This window comes from Gallus gallus, chromosome 1 (assembly GCF_016699485.2).
Source record: "Gallus gallus isolate bGalGal1 chromosome 1, bGalGal1.mat.broiler.GRCg7b, whole genome shotgun sequence".
Taxonomy (NCBI): Eukaryota; Metazoa; Chordata; class Aves; order Galliformes; family Phasianidae; genus Gallus; species Gallus gallus.
In genome coordinates, this window is record NC_052532.1 from 109,277,017 (window position 1) to 109,294,609 (window position 17,593).

The 17,593-nt window shown below is 43.4% G+C and overlaps 1 protein-coding gene across 1 annotated transcript in view; it reads left to right on the forward strand.

Annotated features, from left to right (window-relative positions):
- The window catches only part of UMODL1 (uromodulin like 1), a 48,536-nt gene that overhangs the window by 7,656 nt on the left and 23,287 nt on the right, over positions 1 to 17,593 (forward strand). The window contains exons 2-11 of the mRNA XM_040652924.2: positions 3,766 to 3,927; positions 4,324 to 4,430; positions 4,998 to 5,190; positions 6,413 to 6,553; positions 7,293 to 7,412; positions 9,166 to 9,420; positions 9,841 to 9,953; positions 11,532 to 11,751; positions 15,016 to 15,153; positions 16,216 to 16,896. Of these exons, the coding sequence (XP_040508858.1) occupies positions 3,766 to 3,927; positions 4,324 to 4,430; positions 4,998 to 5,190; positions 6,413 to 6,553; positions 7,293 to 7,412; positions 9,166 to 9,420; positions 9,841 to 9,953; positions 11,532 to 11,751; positions 15,016 to 15,153; positions 16,216 to 16,896 (2,130 nt within the window). The remainder of the gene's footprint in view (positions 1 to 3,765; positions 3,928 to 4,323; positions 4,431 to 4,997; positions 5,191 to 6,412; positions 6,554 to 7,292; positions 7,413 to 9,165; positions 9,421 to 9,840; positions 9,954 to 11,531; positions 11,752 to 15,015; positions 15,154 to 16,215; positions 16,897 to 17,593) is intronic.

A 17,593-nucleotide genomic window follows, 5' to 3' on the forward strand; every position in this document is an offset into this window, starting at 1 on the left:
GATTTCTCTGTTTAAATTATTCCAGTATCTTTGCTTTTCAGGGCATTAGTCATATATGTATTCAGTGAATGGTAATGCACTGTCTAGACATAGTCTTAAATAAATGATGAAAAGAGAAACTGTAACTGCTGAAATTACTGCACAGCATTCTGCTGAACTTCTGTCACTTTCCTCTTGATGTTATCCACACTGGCACGCTCTCCATCCTACCAGGAGCTGAAGAGGCTGCATCACCTTTCACAGTCATCTGGTTCTGGCTTCCCCCAGCATTTTCTTTCCAGAAGGAAACATTTACCCCTGCCTGGGATATGGCAGGCTCTGCTTTCTTATTTCTTTACTGTTGGGGCAAAAAAAAACTTAATCATTAATCAAGTTGGTCTGGTAGTTCACATTAATTGCCCATCAGTCCATTAGGGTAGTATTAGACATAGGCATGCACACACAGAAACTGCTTCACCTATTTATAAAATCAAGTATCTAAACGCGAGAAAGTGCTAGAATTCTAAAATTAGAATTAAACGAAAACAGCCATTGTTTCCTCTCCTTTTGCCTGTGCGTGCAGACAAATAACCCTCTTCATTCCCTGACCTTCTGCCTTGCCCCGAGGACTGTATTTCCAAGGGCAGCAGAACCCCCCTAAAGAGTATCCTAGCAGTGCTCTGGGTTCATTGTGTGGTTCAGTGCTCTGCTAAGCCTCTCTCTGAGCAGAGAATTATTTACCACCTCCTGAGGTGAATCCCAGGGTGATGCCCAGACAGCACTTTATTTTCACACTGCAGTAGGAGGGGAAGGACGCTATCTGCCTTTCGCAGCTGCAGCAAGGCTCAGATCACATCATTGTGTGCCCACTCTGAGGCAACCAGTATGTGATTCCTGTTTTTCACTTATTTATTTTTATCCACAGAGCACTCAGTGCTGCCTTCTGCACAGCATGGAGTGTGAAGCCTGGTGCCCTTGAGGGTGACAGTGAGTGGTCCCCAGTCACCAAGTTCCTCAGACTTTCAGAAAACAGCTGTAAAGCCAAAAACCCATTCATTTTAAGCGTCCAGGTAGCTCCCCTGTGGGGCTTGGATCTTTCAGACCTGTGTGCAGATGTCTGCATGCTGGGTGTCACTGGGGAAGAGAGAGCTGTGGCGTGGCCCTCCCCAGTACTGCCACCATAAACCTATGAAACAGGAGTGTTACTGCATGCAGGCAATGCTGCAACATACCCCCAGGGTGGGAAGGTCCCAAAGCACTGTGCTTCGAGGGCATCATCCCACAGTTGTGTCCTGGCCAAATTTCCCCTATCATGAATGTATTCTGGTAAATATGTTGTAGTTTTTCCTAGGAAAGGGCATTTATCAGATGCTGAGCTGGCATATCTGCACGCTGCCCACTGCCTTACTTAAGCCCTAGATAGGCAATCAGGATGGACAACATCCATCTGAGCATGTAAAGCCTAGCAAGGTTCAAAGATGCCCAAACAAGGCTGTATGATGAGAACCAGTGGTCTGTCTATCGTAGAATCATTAAGGTTGAAAAAGACCACTAAGATCACCTGGTCCAACCACTGGCCCATCACCTCCATGCCCACTGACCATTTCCCTCAGTACCACATCTCATATTTCTTCATATCTCAAACATCTCTGTTTCTTCTTCTACATGTTTATGCAGAAAACGAGAGAGGAAAGTCTATCTGTTTTCTGGCTGATGGACCATTTGTCTGGCTTGCTCCCCAGCTTAGTGGGGGAGCATAGCTCTGGGTAACCATCCCTGAGTTGATCGAAGGGAAAGTGTAAATCAAATCTGCAAAGTGAGTTTGTTGCAATTAGGTGGAAATGTGATGTGAATCCATCCTTGTTTTCGCTGATGCGAAAATGATGGCCTTTAGATTTTAGATAAATGGCTTGTGTGGCACCCAGCCAGAACTCAGCAGAGATTTCTGAAATTGCATGTGACCCATTAGATTGCTTACACCATACATATCCATCCCATTAGTTTTATCTGTTTATTGCCTTTTTTTTTTTATGTTTTAAGAAATACATAGAATATATATTTTAAAAATAAGTATTGTTACCATTTACATTAACTATACTATATATTTTACATGTGGCCAAAGATAATTCATTTTCACTCAGTGCAGCCCACGCAAGCCAAATAGTTGAACACCCCTGGTTTATACTGTGATTCAACATGGCAGAAGAGGACCTGGGTGGAAGAAGCTGCTTTAAACCTCAAACCTGTTCAAACTACAGCTGAAATCAGGAGGTTTTCTAGCAGTAGGATCCTCTTGGGGGAAAGGCTTGTGAAATCGGTCCCAGAGTCAGCAGAGGGTCCTGGTCCATTCTGGGAAGTAGAATAGGACTACGAGGCTTGCTGGACCCAGAAGAAACTTGGGTCAGATTGCACAGGATAGAATTTCCTTAAATGCTGCCCAAAGATCTTGTGGATCTAACACTGGCTCTACTTAAATGCTACTCACAGTCCCAGTAAAGTCTGTGCTCACTGATGGTGTGCACGCAAAGTGTACACATGCAATATAAAGGTATGGAAAGATGCTTTCCCATATATGCTGCATACAAATCTTTAAAATACACATTCAAGCAGCCTCTGAACTTCTAAGGGGTCTCAGCTCAGTGCCTACACTCTTCTCAGCTGTGGGCTTTGGCAGGTTTTTCTGCAGAGGTGTGGACTCTTGTCATTAAATGACGTTTGTTTTTCTAAATTATCCTTGAGAAGCATATTATGGGACCTCCAGAAAACACAGATTAAAATCATTGGTTATAATGGACTATTTATGCAAATATGGCTATACGCCCTGTTGCGGAAATGGCTGAAAATTATACACGTTGAGTTTTGCATGGTGTGTTTTGAGCTTTATCCCTGGACTGGAGATTGAACTGGGGATTTGGAGTGCTAAAAATGAGATCTGTTCTGTAGTGTACTACAAAGCCAAAGCTCTCCGTATGCAATAGGCTTCAGTCTACCACGGATTTGCTGAGAAGGGAACTTGGCATGTGTATGTAGCAGCAAGTGTCAGAGATTTAGTCTAAAACTTGACTAATCAACATCATTTGCTTATTTAAGAAGCTTACTTTGCTGAGGCCATAAGGCATAGATTCAGTATTCCCTTCTACTTCTTGGAAACCTGAGATTTACTTTTATTCAGAACCTTCAGATAACAAACTGAAAACCCACAGAAATGGCATTCATGGTGGGTCTGTAATTTGCTATAGACCTTTCATTTACTATGGACTTTACTATGTCAAAAGTGGTTTTCCTGAGCTGCAGCTGTCTCCTACAGTGAGAATAATTTTCATTTTTCTCCAAGCTGACTTTAATTACTTGATAAATTAACCAAGAGTTTGTAGGATCAAAAATTTGTTAGAGCAAAATGAATGGAAATGGTTAAATGAAAACTCCAGATTTCTACCATAGACACTACCCGTTCACTTTGATCATTATATATTATTTGGATTAGTCATAGCTGGCACTGAGTATGTTTTCTGCCATGTAGTGCTCCAATTTCTCCACAATTAGAATCTATCTTTCTATCTGCCTGTCTGTCTATACATTATCATTAATGGAAAATTATCAGTTCAAAAATTCTGAGTATTTTTACATCCTTTAAAGGAAATAATGGCATTTAGACTGCTGTTTTTTTCTCTGAGCAAATGGACACATTTCTAAAATGCATGAGGATGTGTTTGCTATAAATTAAACAGCAGTTTTATGGAAACAATTTTCTATATTTTTGTCCTCAGAAGTGTTTTTGTTCCTTAGCGCTCAATAGGTCCAGTGTATTTGCTTCAAGACCTGGTATTTGTCCAATGGAGAATATAGAAACATCTGATTATTCTTGCACGTTCGATGCTGAATGTCCAGGACTGAAAAAATGCTGCAACTCATCCAAGGGAGCAGGCTGTGTGAATCCAAAGCCAGAGGGTATGTTACTGATAAATTCAAGACTGCTTCTAATAGAAATGTACTTAATTTTTCCTTCTGAGGGTGGGAGTGGGCAGAACAACTGTTACCATAGCTCTTCATAAAGCAAACATGGGAATCTGCCTTGGGTCAACTCCAGGAAATTTGGTTTCTGTGCTTGTGCCTGTGGGGCTGAACAGGGTGTGCTATGGGTCCGTTGGACCTTGCACAGCTTCTCCTCCTCAGCTGGCACTGCTGCCTGCAGCATACTGGAGCAGAAGCCAATGGATGCATGTGGACCCTTGGTAATCTGAAAGTTAAACCTTGCTTTGGTTTCTCAGAGCCTTCCTACAGCTCCATAGCTTTCTATGGCATCACACCTCGGATGACTTGGCTGTTTTGTTTTGTACACTTTAGAAAGGATGTTCTGGTACAACGTGACAGTCCTGGTGAAAATGGATTTTAATGAATTAATTAGAGTGGATTCCCACCTTCTGAATCATTCACGCCTTTTGCATTCCATGGTATGTATGAACACAAGCGCTCTCATGTGTTGCTCTTCGTGTCCACACTTTTGTTACTTGCTGATTACCACTTACTTCAGTCCAGGAGGGAGCCCGTGGTCCCATGAGCTGAACACCACCTTGCCAGCTGCTCCCCCTATAGTTAGGGCCTAATGTATTCCTAATTGGTGAATGTCAGCCTCATCCTCGTGAAGCTTAAGTAAAATTGATCTCGTAGCTCCTTAAGTAAATTTTTCAGGTCTCTGCCCAGGAGCAGAGAAAGCTTTCATGTCCTGAAACAGTTTTCTTCCTGTTTAAGCAGTGTGTGCTGCAGCTCCAGCTCAGCTCAGCTTTGGGTTTGTGACAGACTGGGTGTGGATTTCATGATCTGCAGGGGCATGATGCTTCTGTAACATGCGATAATAAGAAGAGCTCATGTTGCATAAATACAGACCTAAATGTTGTCTGCTTTCCTGTATTTACTGAATTGGTGCTTTTTACACTCCGTTTCTGATGACGGTCATTGCATAGGTTATGCCTCATTGGCATACATCTGTACTGATGAAGGTTTGTTCACCTGTTTTCCAGATTACTGGTGCATTACAGCCCTTGAATACCTCTGTGCACCATATCCAGAGTAACTATGCAGAAATGTATGCTGGGACAGTGGCCTCTCAGGTTCTGATTGGACTGCATCAACCAGCTCCACTAGCAGAGGTTTCTTCTTCCTTGAAGAACATGGTTAAGCGTGTGTATGAAGTGATTGACACAGATGTGAAAGGTTATTATTATAATCCTGGCCCTGGGGGAAGCCTTTTCAAGGAGTTTCATTCCACTTGGGATTTTGTCTGTACGACTATCAATTATAGAATCACAGAATTACTGAGGTTGGCAAAGATCACTAAGATCACCCAGTCCAACCATCAGCCTATCCCCACTATGCCCACTGCCCACGTCCCTCAGTGCCACATCCACACGGCTCTTGAACACCTCCAGGGACGGGGACTCCACCACCTCCCTGGGCAGCCTGTGCCACTGCCTCACCTCTATGGCTAAGAAATGTTTCCTAATATCCAACCCGAATCCATGGCTTTATAGTCATAGTGAATCTTGTAAACTTTGCAAAGATTACTGAAGCCACATATTATAGGGTGAAGATAGACTTGTAGTTAATTTTGGAGTGAATAGTTTGGAGGGCATGATCATGCTTCCTCAGTTATTATTTTTTTTCTCTTAATAGATGAATGAAATAGTTATCTATTAGGTATTCAAGTGTTCATGTTTGTCGCACAAACATTAGTTGTATTAAGCAGTCTCTTAAGTGTTTGCATTGTTCTTGGGAAGCAGATACACTCTGTTTTTTCAGGCTTGTGGTGCTTCCAGTAACTTGCATTAAATAAGGAGTATTTGTGGTCTGCTAATTATTGCTGTTTATTAGCCTACTTCTTTGAACATTACGTAAGTATTTAAATGTTTTATTATTGCATAGTTATCTGAACATCTTCACCCCTGACATGCATCCATAAATACTGTTTGTCATTACTTCTTATTCTGTACTGACTTTTGAACACTCAGTCCAGCCTTCAGTGTGGTCTCTGGGCAGATTTTCTTCCTCCTCCACTGACTTCACTCTAGTCTGAACGGCACCCTGAAACTATGAGAGAGAACTGCCGCTAGTTGTCATCTTAACCCAAACATGTTGAGTAAAGTGATGGGCTTATAAGTGAATGGGGGCTAGTTTCAGGAAAAGGCAGCATTTTGGTTTCATGGAATCATAGAATCATTAAGGTTGGAAAAGACCATGAAGGTCATCTAGTCCAATCATCAATCCATCTCCACCACACCCACTGACCACGTCCCTCAAATTCATATTTAATTGCATATATTTAAATCTGAAATTGTTTCAGCAGTTACTATAGATTTACACTGAATTTGTCCTATCCAGAGCAGATCAGCCTTGTTGCTGCTATCAGTATCTGTGTAAGCTGTATTCTTCTTCCTAGATGTTGATGAATGTTCCTATGCTGAATTCAATGCTTGCCCTGAGCAAAATTCCTGTGTAAATCTGGAGGGTTATTACAGCTGCATCCCTGAGCACCAAGAAGCATATGTCAGACCTCTCCCGCTGAGCACAAGGAAAGATGGTAAGAAAAGTAGGTCTCACCTTGGGAAATACTGAGAATGCTTCTGCAGGAGCCACCTGCTTCTGGATCACACAGGGCCCCTTCTCCTGTTGGCAGGAGGTGCTGCATGAGCCATCTTGCTGGCTGTGCCTGATGAAATGAAGCGTACTTATTTCCAAGATCCAGGCTGTTTCTTGTACCTCACCCTCAGCTGTCCTTTCTCACCTGACAAAGTGTCTGGCTTCAGGCCCTGACAATGAGTCAGTCATTGTCAGTACACCTCCCCAGTACCATGGGCAGCTACCATTAGTGACTTGACTTGTACTTGAAGTCTCCTTCCCAATTTTATGTGGCTGCAGCCTGGACCCTGACATGGTACAACCCCATCTTCAGCTGCTGCTGTGTTGCTGAGGCCTCTGTTGGAAGCAGCTGGAGTTGGGCAACATGAGAAATAATTATTTCCAGAGAAATACATAGGCATGCACAGACACCAGTGGGCCTGCTAACAGGCTTAAAGATAATGGAATAAGTAAGCATTTGCAGATTCAATGATTTACTTCGAAAACAATTTTGCAATCCATTTAAAAATTAAGACAATGTATTGATTTATCCTTACGTGATATGAAAATACGTTTATTTTAATTTCTATTTATAATACTTTTATTGCTGCTTTTCAGCTGCTGGAAATGCAAATGATATTACTTTGGATTTGCTTCGTTAGGAATGCTTTAACCCTTTGATAATGCTGTTTCCCCCCTAGGCATGGCAGCATCCACTCCAAGCTCAGAGTTGGATCCCATTAACGTCAGCACTAGCTCTCCACCTATACACAATTCAAGTCTCTTGTCCATGACTAACCAATCTACTGATGCTGGATGCTGTAAGTGACTTTGGATTTCAATGAATATTGCCTTGCTTTAACTCAGGCACTCTGTGATCCCTTTTTTTCTGGAGCTGGTTGAGTTACGGGAGGGCGTTCACAAAAATGGTGGCAGTTTTGGAGTGAATCTCCTCCTACAGAGAAGGAATGAGAAAGGATCCCCCAGTGGCAGATACAGACCAGGAGCTGTGGTGCTATGAACTGACCCCTGGGGAAGTCCCACTATTAACCTCATGACTGATTAGTGGGACTGGCCTCCTGGAAGAGGAGGTGACCACGCTGAGCTCACTGAGCCATTGATGTTTGGCAAGCTGTCCAATTGCAGGACCCATCATGGGACTTGGTCTGGGTAATCCAAATCCTGCAGTGTGAGGAAGCATATCGGCAAAGGCAGTGGAAGGCTGGCACCACTTATCCCTGGGCCCTACTGAATGCATGTCCTGAGCTTATCCTGGATGCAGGATGGAGGTCTTTGTCCTGCTACCAGTGCAGGAGCTCCTCCTGGCCAAAGACTCTGGGACACAGTCCATGGAGATGGTGGGAGGCATGAGACAGGGAAGCTCTCCACATCCACATTACATTGGAGTTAGCCTTTGTGAATACTCCCCGCTATGCATTATGGCTGTCTGGGGGACTGTGATGGAAACAAAGCCTGAAAGATTTATCTTTATATCAGTGACTTGGGTCCTTTCAAATGAGAGTGGTCAAAATCTCTTTTTAACAACATCCTGTTCTTCTTGTGGGAGGAAATAGCTGTCAGTGGTTCTTTGCCTAGTTTGCAGAGACAGGCCAGGTTTTCTTGATCTTCATCTCTGCAGCTTCTGATCTGAGATGTAGCTAAAGAAGTTTGACTCAAGTCCCTCTAGAGGAGGGAAGTATCACCTTGTGGGTTTGTGGCAGCCCCCTGACTCAGAGACCTGACAACAATGATGTACCACTGTAATAGCTGAAGAAAACAAGCCATTTTCCTTAGGGTAACCATTAGCATGAAGGAATAGATGCTGTGGCAGCAGCACACTGTGGTCTCCACTTTAGCGTGTGGGCTGGTGTTTGACCAACCTGACTCCAGCTGTTTATGGGAGATGTGTCCAGTCTAACATTATCATCTCAGCTCTCCCTCTAGTTGGTGGCGGTGGAAGGGCTCTGCTAGAGAGCAGTTCACCCTGTCCCCTTTAGATACCTCCTATTACTTCAAGGAGAGGAATCACCTCTGAATGACCCTGTATTTTCCCATTGACATGACACTGATGGCATTGGACTAACATGACATAAACAGGTAAAACACATGCCTCTGCTTTGCTCCCAGCTTGTAAAAGCTGCAGTCCGTGGTGTTTTTCCAGACATAAATCAAGGCAGCCTTTGCCTGAGGAGGTGCATTTTGATGACTTAGGTGACAAGCAAAGCAGATGTAAACTCACGTAGAGTACACAGATTCACTCTTACAAACCTATTTCTTCTGCTGGAACCTGCAGCAATCTGTCTGATATTAGTGTTACTATTGATTCAACACAAATATGTATGGTAAAGGGAAATAAAAGCAATAAACATCCAGCAATTACTCACTCTAGTGGAATGGTTCACGGTTCATGGATGAGCGAACTTTGTACTGTGAAAGGGACAAAATCTGTCTTGACATGATGTAAAGAGGAGCTTCCCCTATTGACTGTCAAAGTGCTCGTGTATAATGGATTTAGGATAGCAGTGTTTTAAAGATTAAATGTTGTTTTTGATGTGTTGACTCTTCCTGGGATAGATCCCTCTGCAATTACAAACCATCGAATCTTCAGTGTTACCAGCAACAGCTTTGAAATGTCCTGGCATGTCACATCTACTCTAAACCATACTTTCCAAGTCCAAGTGTTCCAGGACAAGGAGATTGTAAAAAGCATGAAAACAGATGAAGAGAAAATGGGTGTTTCTGGACTGGAAGCCGGTGTGATGTATTCAGTAGAGATCAGCTATGAAAGCTGTGGAAAATCCATCCTCTCCCATCAAAATGTTAAAACAGGTAAAAAGATCCTTAAATATATCTTTATGGGCCTGATGTAAGTGCATGGGAGACTATAGCAGAATATTGGCTTTATTTTCTTGGTTCAATCCCAAACTCTCTCACCTCCCAACAAAAGCAAACAAAAGCAAACAAAAAATAAATAGGTGAGTGAATTTCTTTTGAATACCAGTATTTTTTATCCAGCTATATTTCTCTAACACCTGCACATTCAGGTATACCTTTGGGCCTAAAAAATGCCTGAAATTCACTTCCAGATTTAATCATTTTACCCACTCCATGCCCGAATCAGGTGTGCTGACTGACATCATGTTCTTGTGGACTCTCTGCATTTCATATTTTGGTCTGAGTGCATCCACTTTGACTGAAGCGTTTTCTCTTCTGATTTGTCCTTGTGCATTTTGATGTTGTGTACTACAGAGGCTAAGATATTTGGTATTACTATGAGGATTCTCAACTACAGCTTCACTGAAGATCTCCATGATTCCAGCAGCTCAGCATATGAAGAATTTTCAAGGCTGTTGCTTACGGAGGTATTGTTAAAATATCTCTGGGTAAAAGAGATTTTCCTCAATTTAGAATTTATTTAAGGTAATGGGAGGATTTTGTGCCCAGCTGAAATAACCCTTGGAAACCATAATATTGTTTCTTATGACCTTTCTTTGTAATTAACACAAAAACCGACTGACGAAATAGATCAAATCCTTGGTCTTATTAGCGATGGAGACAAGAATTTTCCCTTACAGAAGAGGAAAGGAATAAAAAATCCATGCCACAGGGACTCCTTTTCTTGGATCTTCAGCAGTAAACTCTCACTAAATTGACTTGAGGCTTTTTAATGGATTATTGAAATGACAGTGCTGGTATTTGTTTCAGTGCTGTCTTCTCAGTAAGTGTTGGGCTGCTTGCAAAGATTTCTTTAAGGAAAAGCAACCAAGTTTTCTTCTCCAGCCCCATTCACTGCATGTGCACATGCAGCCATTCTCAATGCTCAGGTAGTCAGCCACCAAGGAGCCCTCAGTCATCAGCTCTGTTTCCATTTCTCAGCTTCCCAAACCATAAACATATGTCAATATAAATCTAATATAAGTCTGAGGGGAAAAAAAAGTACATCAACAGTGGAGCTATATTTCCAAAGACAGTCCAGAAGAGGTGTTTACTCATGAGAAATTTCAAGTCTAACCTCTTGATGTGGTTTTATTTTCCATCGCGCTCGCTTTTGTTGCGCAGGAGGAGTTTTTTTAGTGAATCTCTTGCAGACATAATCAGAATTATGCAGTTGGGAAGGAAAGGGAACAGTGTCTGTCTGTGTTGTTTTTTCTGCACTGGGAGCACACTATCCCCTTCTCTCTTCTTCTCTCCTCTTTTTTTTTTTTTTTTTTAATATCTTTGCCCAGATCTGCATGTAGACCACTTAAATAGATTGTAGGAATTTTTTTAGCAAACTGGCTGAATGGGACCGAACCTGGGTTGATCTATGGTGCTACTTGGCGTATTCAAAGGCATGCTTTGAGCTGGAGATAGGAATAAAAAGCTCAAGCACATACTCAGCCTACACCCGTGCAGTTGGGTCTTCCAGTATATGGTGGTCACATTCAGACTGCCTACTGGGAACAGCCCCTGGCCTGTGCTAAGTGCCAAAATCTACCTGGATGTTGCCTGAGGGACTGTAGCTGCCAGATGACAAAATCACCAAATTCCAGCTCCTGGGAGCTCTCCCTCATTTCCTATATAGCTGAATATAGGAGAGTCTTGGGACATGAGAGCTTGTGTGACCTGCAGAGCTAACTTGAAGGGTGTAATGCATGCAAGCTGATCTTGTAAAGAATGATTATTTGGGGCAGAAGGAATTCTACTTACTTGAACTAGAACAGGATTTGGTTTGTAAGATAAGAGATAAGATGCATATCATTTTCAAGAGGGCATCAAGGAGAGCCACACTTCTGTGTACCAAAATAATAACTGAAACACTTTGAAACTTACCTTTTTACACATTTCCTACTGATGTTTAGGAACGTAAGTCTTTAGAAATGGTATCACCATAGCTCAGTTTTAAAAGCAGCTATTCCTGCTGAGTTCCTAATTGCCAATGCTTCTCTAACTCTACTCAGATTGGGAATTCCTTTCCACCCAACATTTCTGCTTTATATGAATCTGGGAAACTGAAAGTGCAGATTGAATCCCTGCAAGCTGGGAGCATCATTGTGAGACTCAGAATTGCAGTGCAGGATCCTGGGTTTCCAGTTGATGCCTCCTCCTTTGCCCCAGTGCTTTCATACTTGTACAATGGCTCCGTACTGTTGGTGGATCAGCAGAACTCTACAGTAGAAGGTAATTTTAAAATTATTATTATTATTATTTTAATAGCAGAACAGTGTTGATATTTTGATTGTGTGCAGCATCACCAGCATTCTTTCTGAAAAGTAGGGAGACAAAGTGTGCAGAGCTAATTGTGGTTTGTGGGAGGAAAAGCCAAGAAGGAGCATGGGCTGTCCTCAGGTACCTGCAGGCACCGCTGCCCTCCACAGTGCTTAAGGAGCAGAGGATCCCGTGATTTCCCCATTGATTTTTCTCTCCTCTCTCCTCTTTGTCAGCTGAGGGAAGTTTGCCGTATCTTCCTTGCCCTGAAGTGAGGACAGGATTACTTTGGAGCATTTGTAACCTTTAGATACTCATGCCCCCTAGACAGTTTTGTGCTTCAAGGCTGTGGAGTTGTACTTGGGCCAGGGCTTAGGAAATCTAGCTGAAGAAATTCCCAAATGTTCTCTCAGTGAATAGGACTGAAGAAACACGTATGGAATTTAGTTAAATTGGGCCTTTGTTTGATCTTCAGTAATCACCATTTTTATCTACAAAGGACTCGTTTCTGGCTTCAGGTTTCCCAGCTGGCAGAGCCAGCCAGAGCTCAAAGAGTTGCCAAAGTCAACAGAATGGGCTATTCTTCTCTCTTGGTGCACTGAGCCCTTAAAAGCTTATTTGCTGTGATTAGGGAAAACTCCCTTTGGAGTTGCAGAGCATATGGAGGTTAGAGAGGACAGGATAAAACAGAAGAGAAACTGCACCTGAAGCTCACAAATATCACAGCACCTGCAGGAACTGAATTGCAAGATGCAGATGTGTGCCAACATCCTTTACAAACATTATTGATATTCTCCTGGCTGCATGTAGAGTCTGAGTGTCCTGGGGAGTTTGCAGGAGTGGAGAAGAAGGCGGCAATATTTTGGGACTGTTTTTTAATTGCAGAAAGCCAGATGGCTTCCAGTAGCAGCACTCTTATCCAGGAGTGCAGCCAAATTCTCCACTCCTCCTTTATCCTCCCTAGGACTACAGAAAAGGTGTCTATTTACTAGCTCTGACCAAAGAAGCATTTGTTTGATATGAGTTTCTTAAAGTCAAATGTGGAAAATAAGACCAAGGAGTGCAGTGCATGGAAAAAACGTGGAATCACACAATGGCTGAGGCTGGAAAGTACCTCTGGGTCTACCTGGCCCATCCCCCTGCTCCAGCAGGGACACCCAGAGCAGGGTGTCCTGGGCCATGTCCAAGCAGCTGCTGAAGATCTCCAAGGAGATACTGGAAGATCTGAAGGAAGTATTTGCATAGCAAGCTGTATCATTTCCTTACCTGTGAGAATCCTGGATTGTGCCCTCTGGTAGTAAGACCACACAGTTTGTCTTACATATGTAAAGCAATGCCACCTGGACCTCTGTGGAGCCTGGCCACCAGTAGGCTAATGTGCTTGGCTTAGTGGCAGAGCAGGGAGTTTGCTTTGGAACCACAAAGACGAAAAGTCAGGAGGGACAGCACAACTGCAGGGAGTGGAGCAGTTGCATCCCTCTTTGTTGTCTCATACAGTTATGAAACTTCCTGCCAAGATTAATTGAGACATTGAAGAGGCTGTCTGCTGTATGAGGCATGACAAGGAAAGAGAAGGGGACATGTGGAGTCAAGCCCAAATTGAATATAGCAATAACAAGTCCTGGGTAGCACCAGGAGCCAATTCCCAGAGAAGTGAAACAATATGGCAGGTGCAGGAAGCGTGTGTGTGTGTGCATGTATACAAGTGCATGTGCTAGCACTGTGGAGTACAGAGGAGACTATATCAGCATTTGGCCTGATGTGTAGTTGAATGTGGTTTCAGAAGTGAAGTCTGCTTAAAAAGCCCTGCTAAGTAATAGGAAAGGAAACCCTGAGAGCCAGTGGAGCCAGTGAATGTAAGATACTTGGCATTAGCATTGGAGCATCTCTCTGGTGGTGTCTGAAGCCATCAGGAGTCAGATTTACCTCATGGCACAATAAGTCATGAGGGAGAGCACTTCCACTGCTGGTGGAGTCAGCAGGAGTCAGTCCTGCATGCTCCTGCATTCCCCGAGTGGCTCAGGCTGTAAATTAATAGCTAGATGCTGGCCACAGTCACATGGAATTACCTAATGGAAACAATCATGGATACATCAGTTATCTAATGGGGAAGAAGGGGAAAACAACTGAAATATTTACTGAGAGGAAAGGGGAAGCCTGCGTGCAAGCAAAGAGATGCATGCCTGTACGTGCATGCACACATGCTCTGTGCTTTCTCTTTCTAGACTGGGGCTTTCCTTTGTTTCTGAGAATTAATCGCAGTGACTAATCTCTGCATGTTTGCAGAACAAGCACTTACGATAACACATTGTTCAGAACAATGTTCGAGCCTCTGATCAAAATTATTTAACCCAAGACACGGCACTCAGACTAGTTTTCTGCTCTCCTTCACTCTCTGCCCAGAGGCAGGGGATGTATATGCACAAGTGAGTGCAAACAGGGAGTGGTCACATGGAATTCACTGGGATTATTCATATGCAAAGCATTAACTCACCCTTTGCCTGTGTGCTGGAACAGGGTGCAAGTGGTACTATGAGACTCCAGAACAAAATTCTTCAGGAGTGAAGACACTCGGCCATAAAACTGATCCGTGACCCCATGGAAGAAGATCTCTAATGCATTCAGAGTGGTGGAAATTAAGGAACACCCTTACAGCATATTGATGCCTTGATGAGCTAGGGCATCTTTTCTGAGACTATCCCAAAGGGAATCGCATTTACTTAGTGTTACCTGTGAAAATAAATTATTTATAAAATGAGTTTTTGCCCCTAGGACTTCCTCTGTTAAGAGATGAAGAGTGCTTATTGTTTGCATTTACCTTGTATTTCAAGCAGAAAATGACTTGGATTCAGACTTTATTTACTATTCTAGCTCATGGTAGCTAGTGGTAACAGAACTATCCATTACTAATGGAGGTATGCTATGCAGAGCTGTATACTTATGAGGTAGCCCTGGTACAAACACACAGAATTTTTCTCACTACATAAAACAACAAAAATAGTCTGAAAAAAAATCAGTACCTGGAGAAACTATTTGTAAGTGTACAAGGACAAAGGTTGATTTTTATGTGACAGGACAACAACGCCGTTAGCATTCTGCGTCACTTGGAGCTCGTCTGTCAGGCAAATGACAGATCACATTCTTAAATTCAAATACCGAATAAAGGACTTCTTGTGATGATTTCTAGCTCAATGCAGATAGGGGGGCTGTCTGAATGATCTCATTTTGATCTTACAGACTGGGATGAATGTGCTTCTCCCATCGACAATGACTGCTCCGTGTTTGCACATTGTATCAATCTGATGGGCTCATACCTCTGCAGATGCAAGACAACCATGGACACCAATCCATCCCGGCCTGGAAGAAACTGTGAGGGTGAGCAAAAGGCTACCATGACATTTCCCTTTGCCATGGAAAGTTGAAATAAGTTGTAATTTTCTAACTGTGCTTTTATTGCAACTGTTTATACAGCTCACAAAATATATAGAGATGCACCTTTGGAGTCTCTGGCCGAAGGAGAACCTCTCTATATGTGAAAGTAGGCCTCATACATTGGTTGTTCTGAAAGTAATGCCTCCTATTTATTTCCAAGAAACTACAACATACACAAAGAGCACAATAACGCTATTTGATAGAGCAAATTCTCAGCTACAGAGCACTGTTTGTCAACACAGTCACTGACACTAGCTCTCATTTGTGCCAGCAATGAACAAGAGCCCACGTGTTGCACTCATAACAGTCTAAACCAGCAGAGACGATGCACTGTCACAGTCACTGCTGCTGAAACTCACCACCCACCCCTCACTGTGCTCACATTCACTGTTTGGTCAGCAAGCATCAATGAATGTCAGTGGGTGCCATTTTTTCTGCATAGAGGAATTCAGTGACACACCTTTGCTTCATATGCCCTCCCATGTCAGATGCCACTGTGTCAGACTGCCCCTCTGCTGCCACCTGTCACACGGCAACAACATGTAATGGGATATTGGCAGGAAGGTCCAACCTCTACTGCCTCTTCCACAACATCCTCTGAAGTCATGGGCCACCATAATAAAATGGGAGGCACTTCTTTTGGAGCTGCCTTTGCATCTTTGCATGCAATCTCTCTGAACTCTTCCTTGATTAGCCTAAAGACCGACTGCAGAGAAATATTATTTTTGTATCTCTGTGGCTAATTTCTTTCCCTGCATTGACCCATGGCCTGACAACCAGAAGAGGAGACTCAGGACTCAAATCTGCTTCTTTGTGTATGCACAAACCAGGTTCAATGCCACAAAAATCACATGGGCTACAATGCCTTCATGAAACATCAAATGTTTCTGTAAAGCTATTGCATGTGGCTGTGTGATCTCAGCCCAATTTCCAGGTCAGACATGACATGCGCTGATGCCTCCTTGTCTGGTTTGAGGTTCCAATGCTACGTCTGTTGGGTTGCAGGTGAGATCGTGAGCCCTCTGACTGAAAGAACAGCCCTCGAAGTAGCCAGCAGCACACAGCTTGCTCCTGAAGCTACCTTTGCAGCCTCTGCCTTCCCCACCATCTCTGCAGGCTCTGAGACGAGCACCACTGCACACAGCCCTGCTGCACTGTCACTGGGTGAGAGGCAAGCACCCCCTCACCATTCTACCACCAGCACTCATCCAGCCCCTTGGAATAAAAGTCTGACACCATACATGGCCAGTGACAATAGCCCCATGGCTGTGACTGAAGAGCAGCAGACCACCATGAGTCCATCACAGCAGAGCTCATCGGCTGAGTCTTCCCCTTGTACATCGCAGCAAGTGGCTACTCTCACAAATGCATCCATTGGCACTCACAAGCAAGAGCAACGTAGTTCTCCATTGTCAATGTTATCAAACCAAACAGCCTTCGGTATCTCTGGAAGTCATGCAACTTCTGGAGAGCCTCAAGTCCACTCTCAAGATGGCCCCATCACAGCTCTGCCAGCCACAGGGGATGCAGGAGCTCCCATTCTCAGTGCCACTCTCAACACACACACACAGACACAAAGAGAGAACAGCTCTTGGGCTGAGAATCACACCACAGCCCTGGGGTCACCGGCTATGACAGGCATCTCCCTGGCTCCCAGCCCAATGCCAAGCCCGGCCATGGACCACAGTGAGTATGCATCCAGCTGGGCATGCATGCATGGCAACTGCATGAGAAGGAAAACTTCACCCAGAATCCAGAAAGATGCACAATTGTCTCAGTGATCTGGGGTGAAGGTGGCTGAAATTAGTTTGTCTATGTCAGAATTATTTCCTTGCAGGAACTGGGACTTTTTTTTCTAAACTGATATGTCAAAATAATTTCACTTTCATGTGATAGCTTTATCAATGTTACACTTCCTCTTCCCAAAGCAGATGAAGCAAATCATACAGCGTTCTAAGTGTGGCTCATGGAAATACACACTACTTCCTCTGCCAACTGTGTGCTTTATAGCAGCAGTCCACAGTTATCTCAGAGACCCAGGATGGCACAGCACTGCCCTCCTGTTACCCTTCATGGAGCACGGACTAAGCAGAGCCCTGCAAATCTTCCATGGAATTTCCAGGAGCTGTATGACAACCTGCGAACCATTTTTTCAAGAGCTGTAATTGAGAGTAACTGGACTGGTGGGGAGGGCTTCATCAGCTTCATCTGCTTGGGTTTGGGTAGATGTAGTGGTAGATGTAGTGCATCTCTTTAGAGGGTTTTTCTGTTGATTGGAGCTGAATCATATTTCAAAGTTAGAAGTCAGATTTGATCCTTAAAGTATGGCTTTTTTTTTTTTTTTTTTTTTTTTTTTTGCAATAGGGCTACTACCATGTCTGCT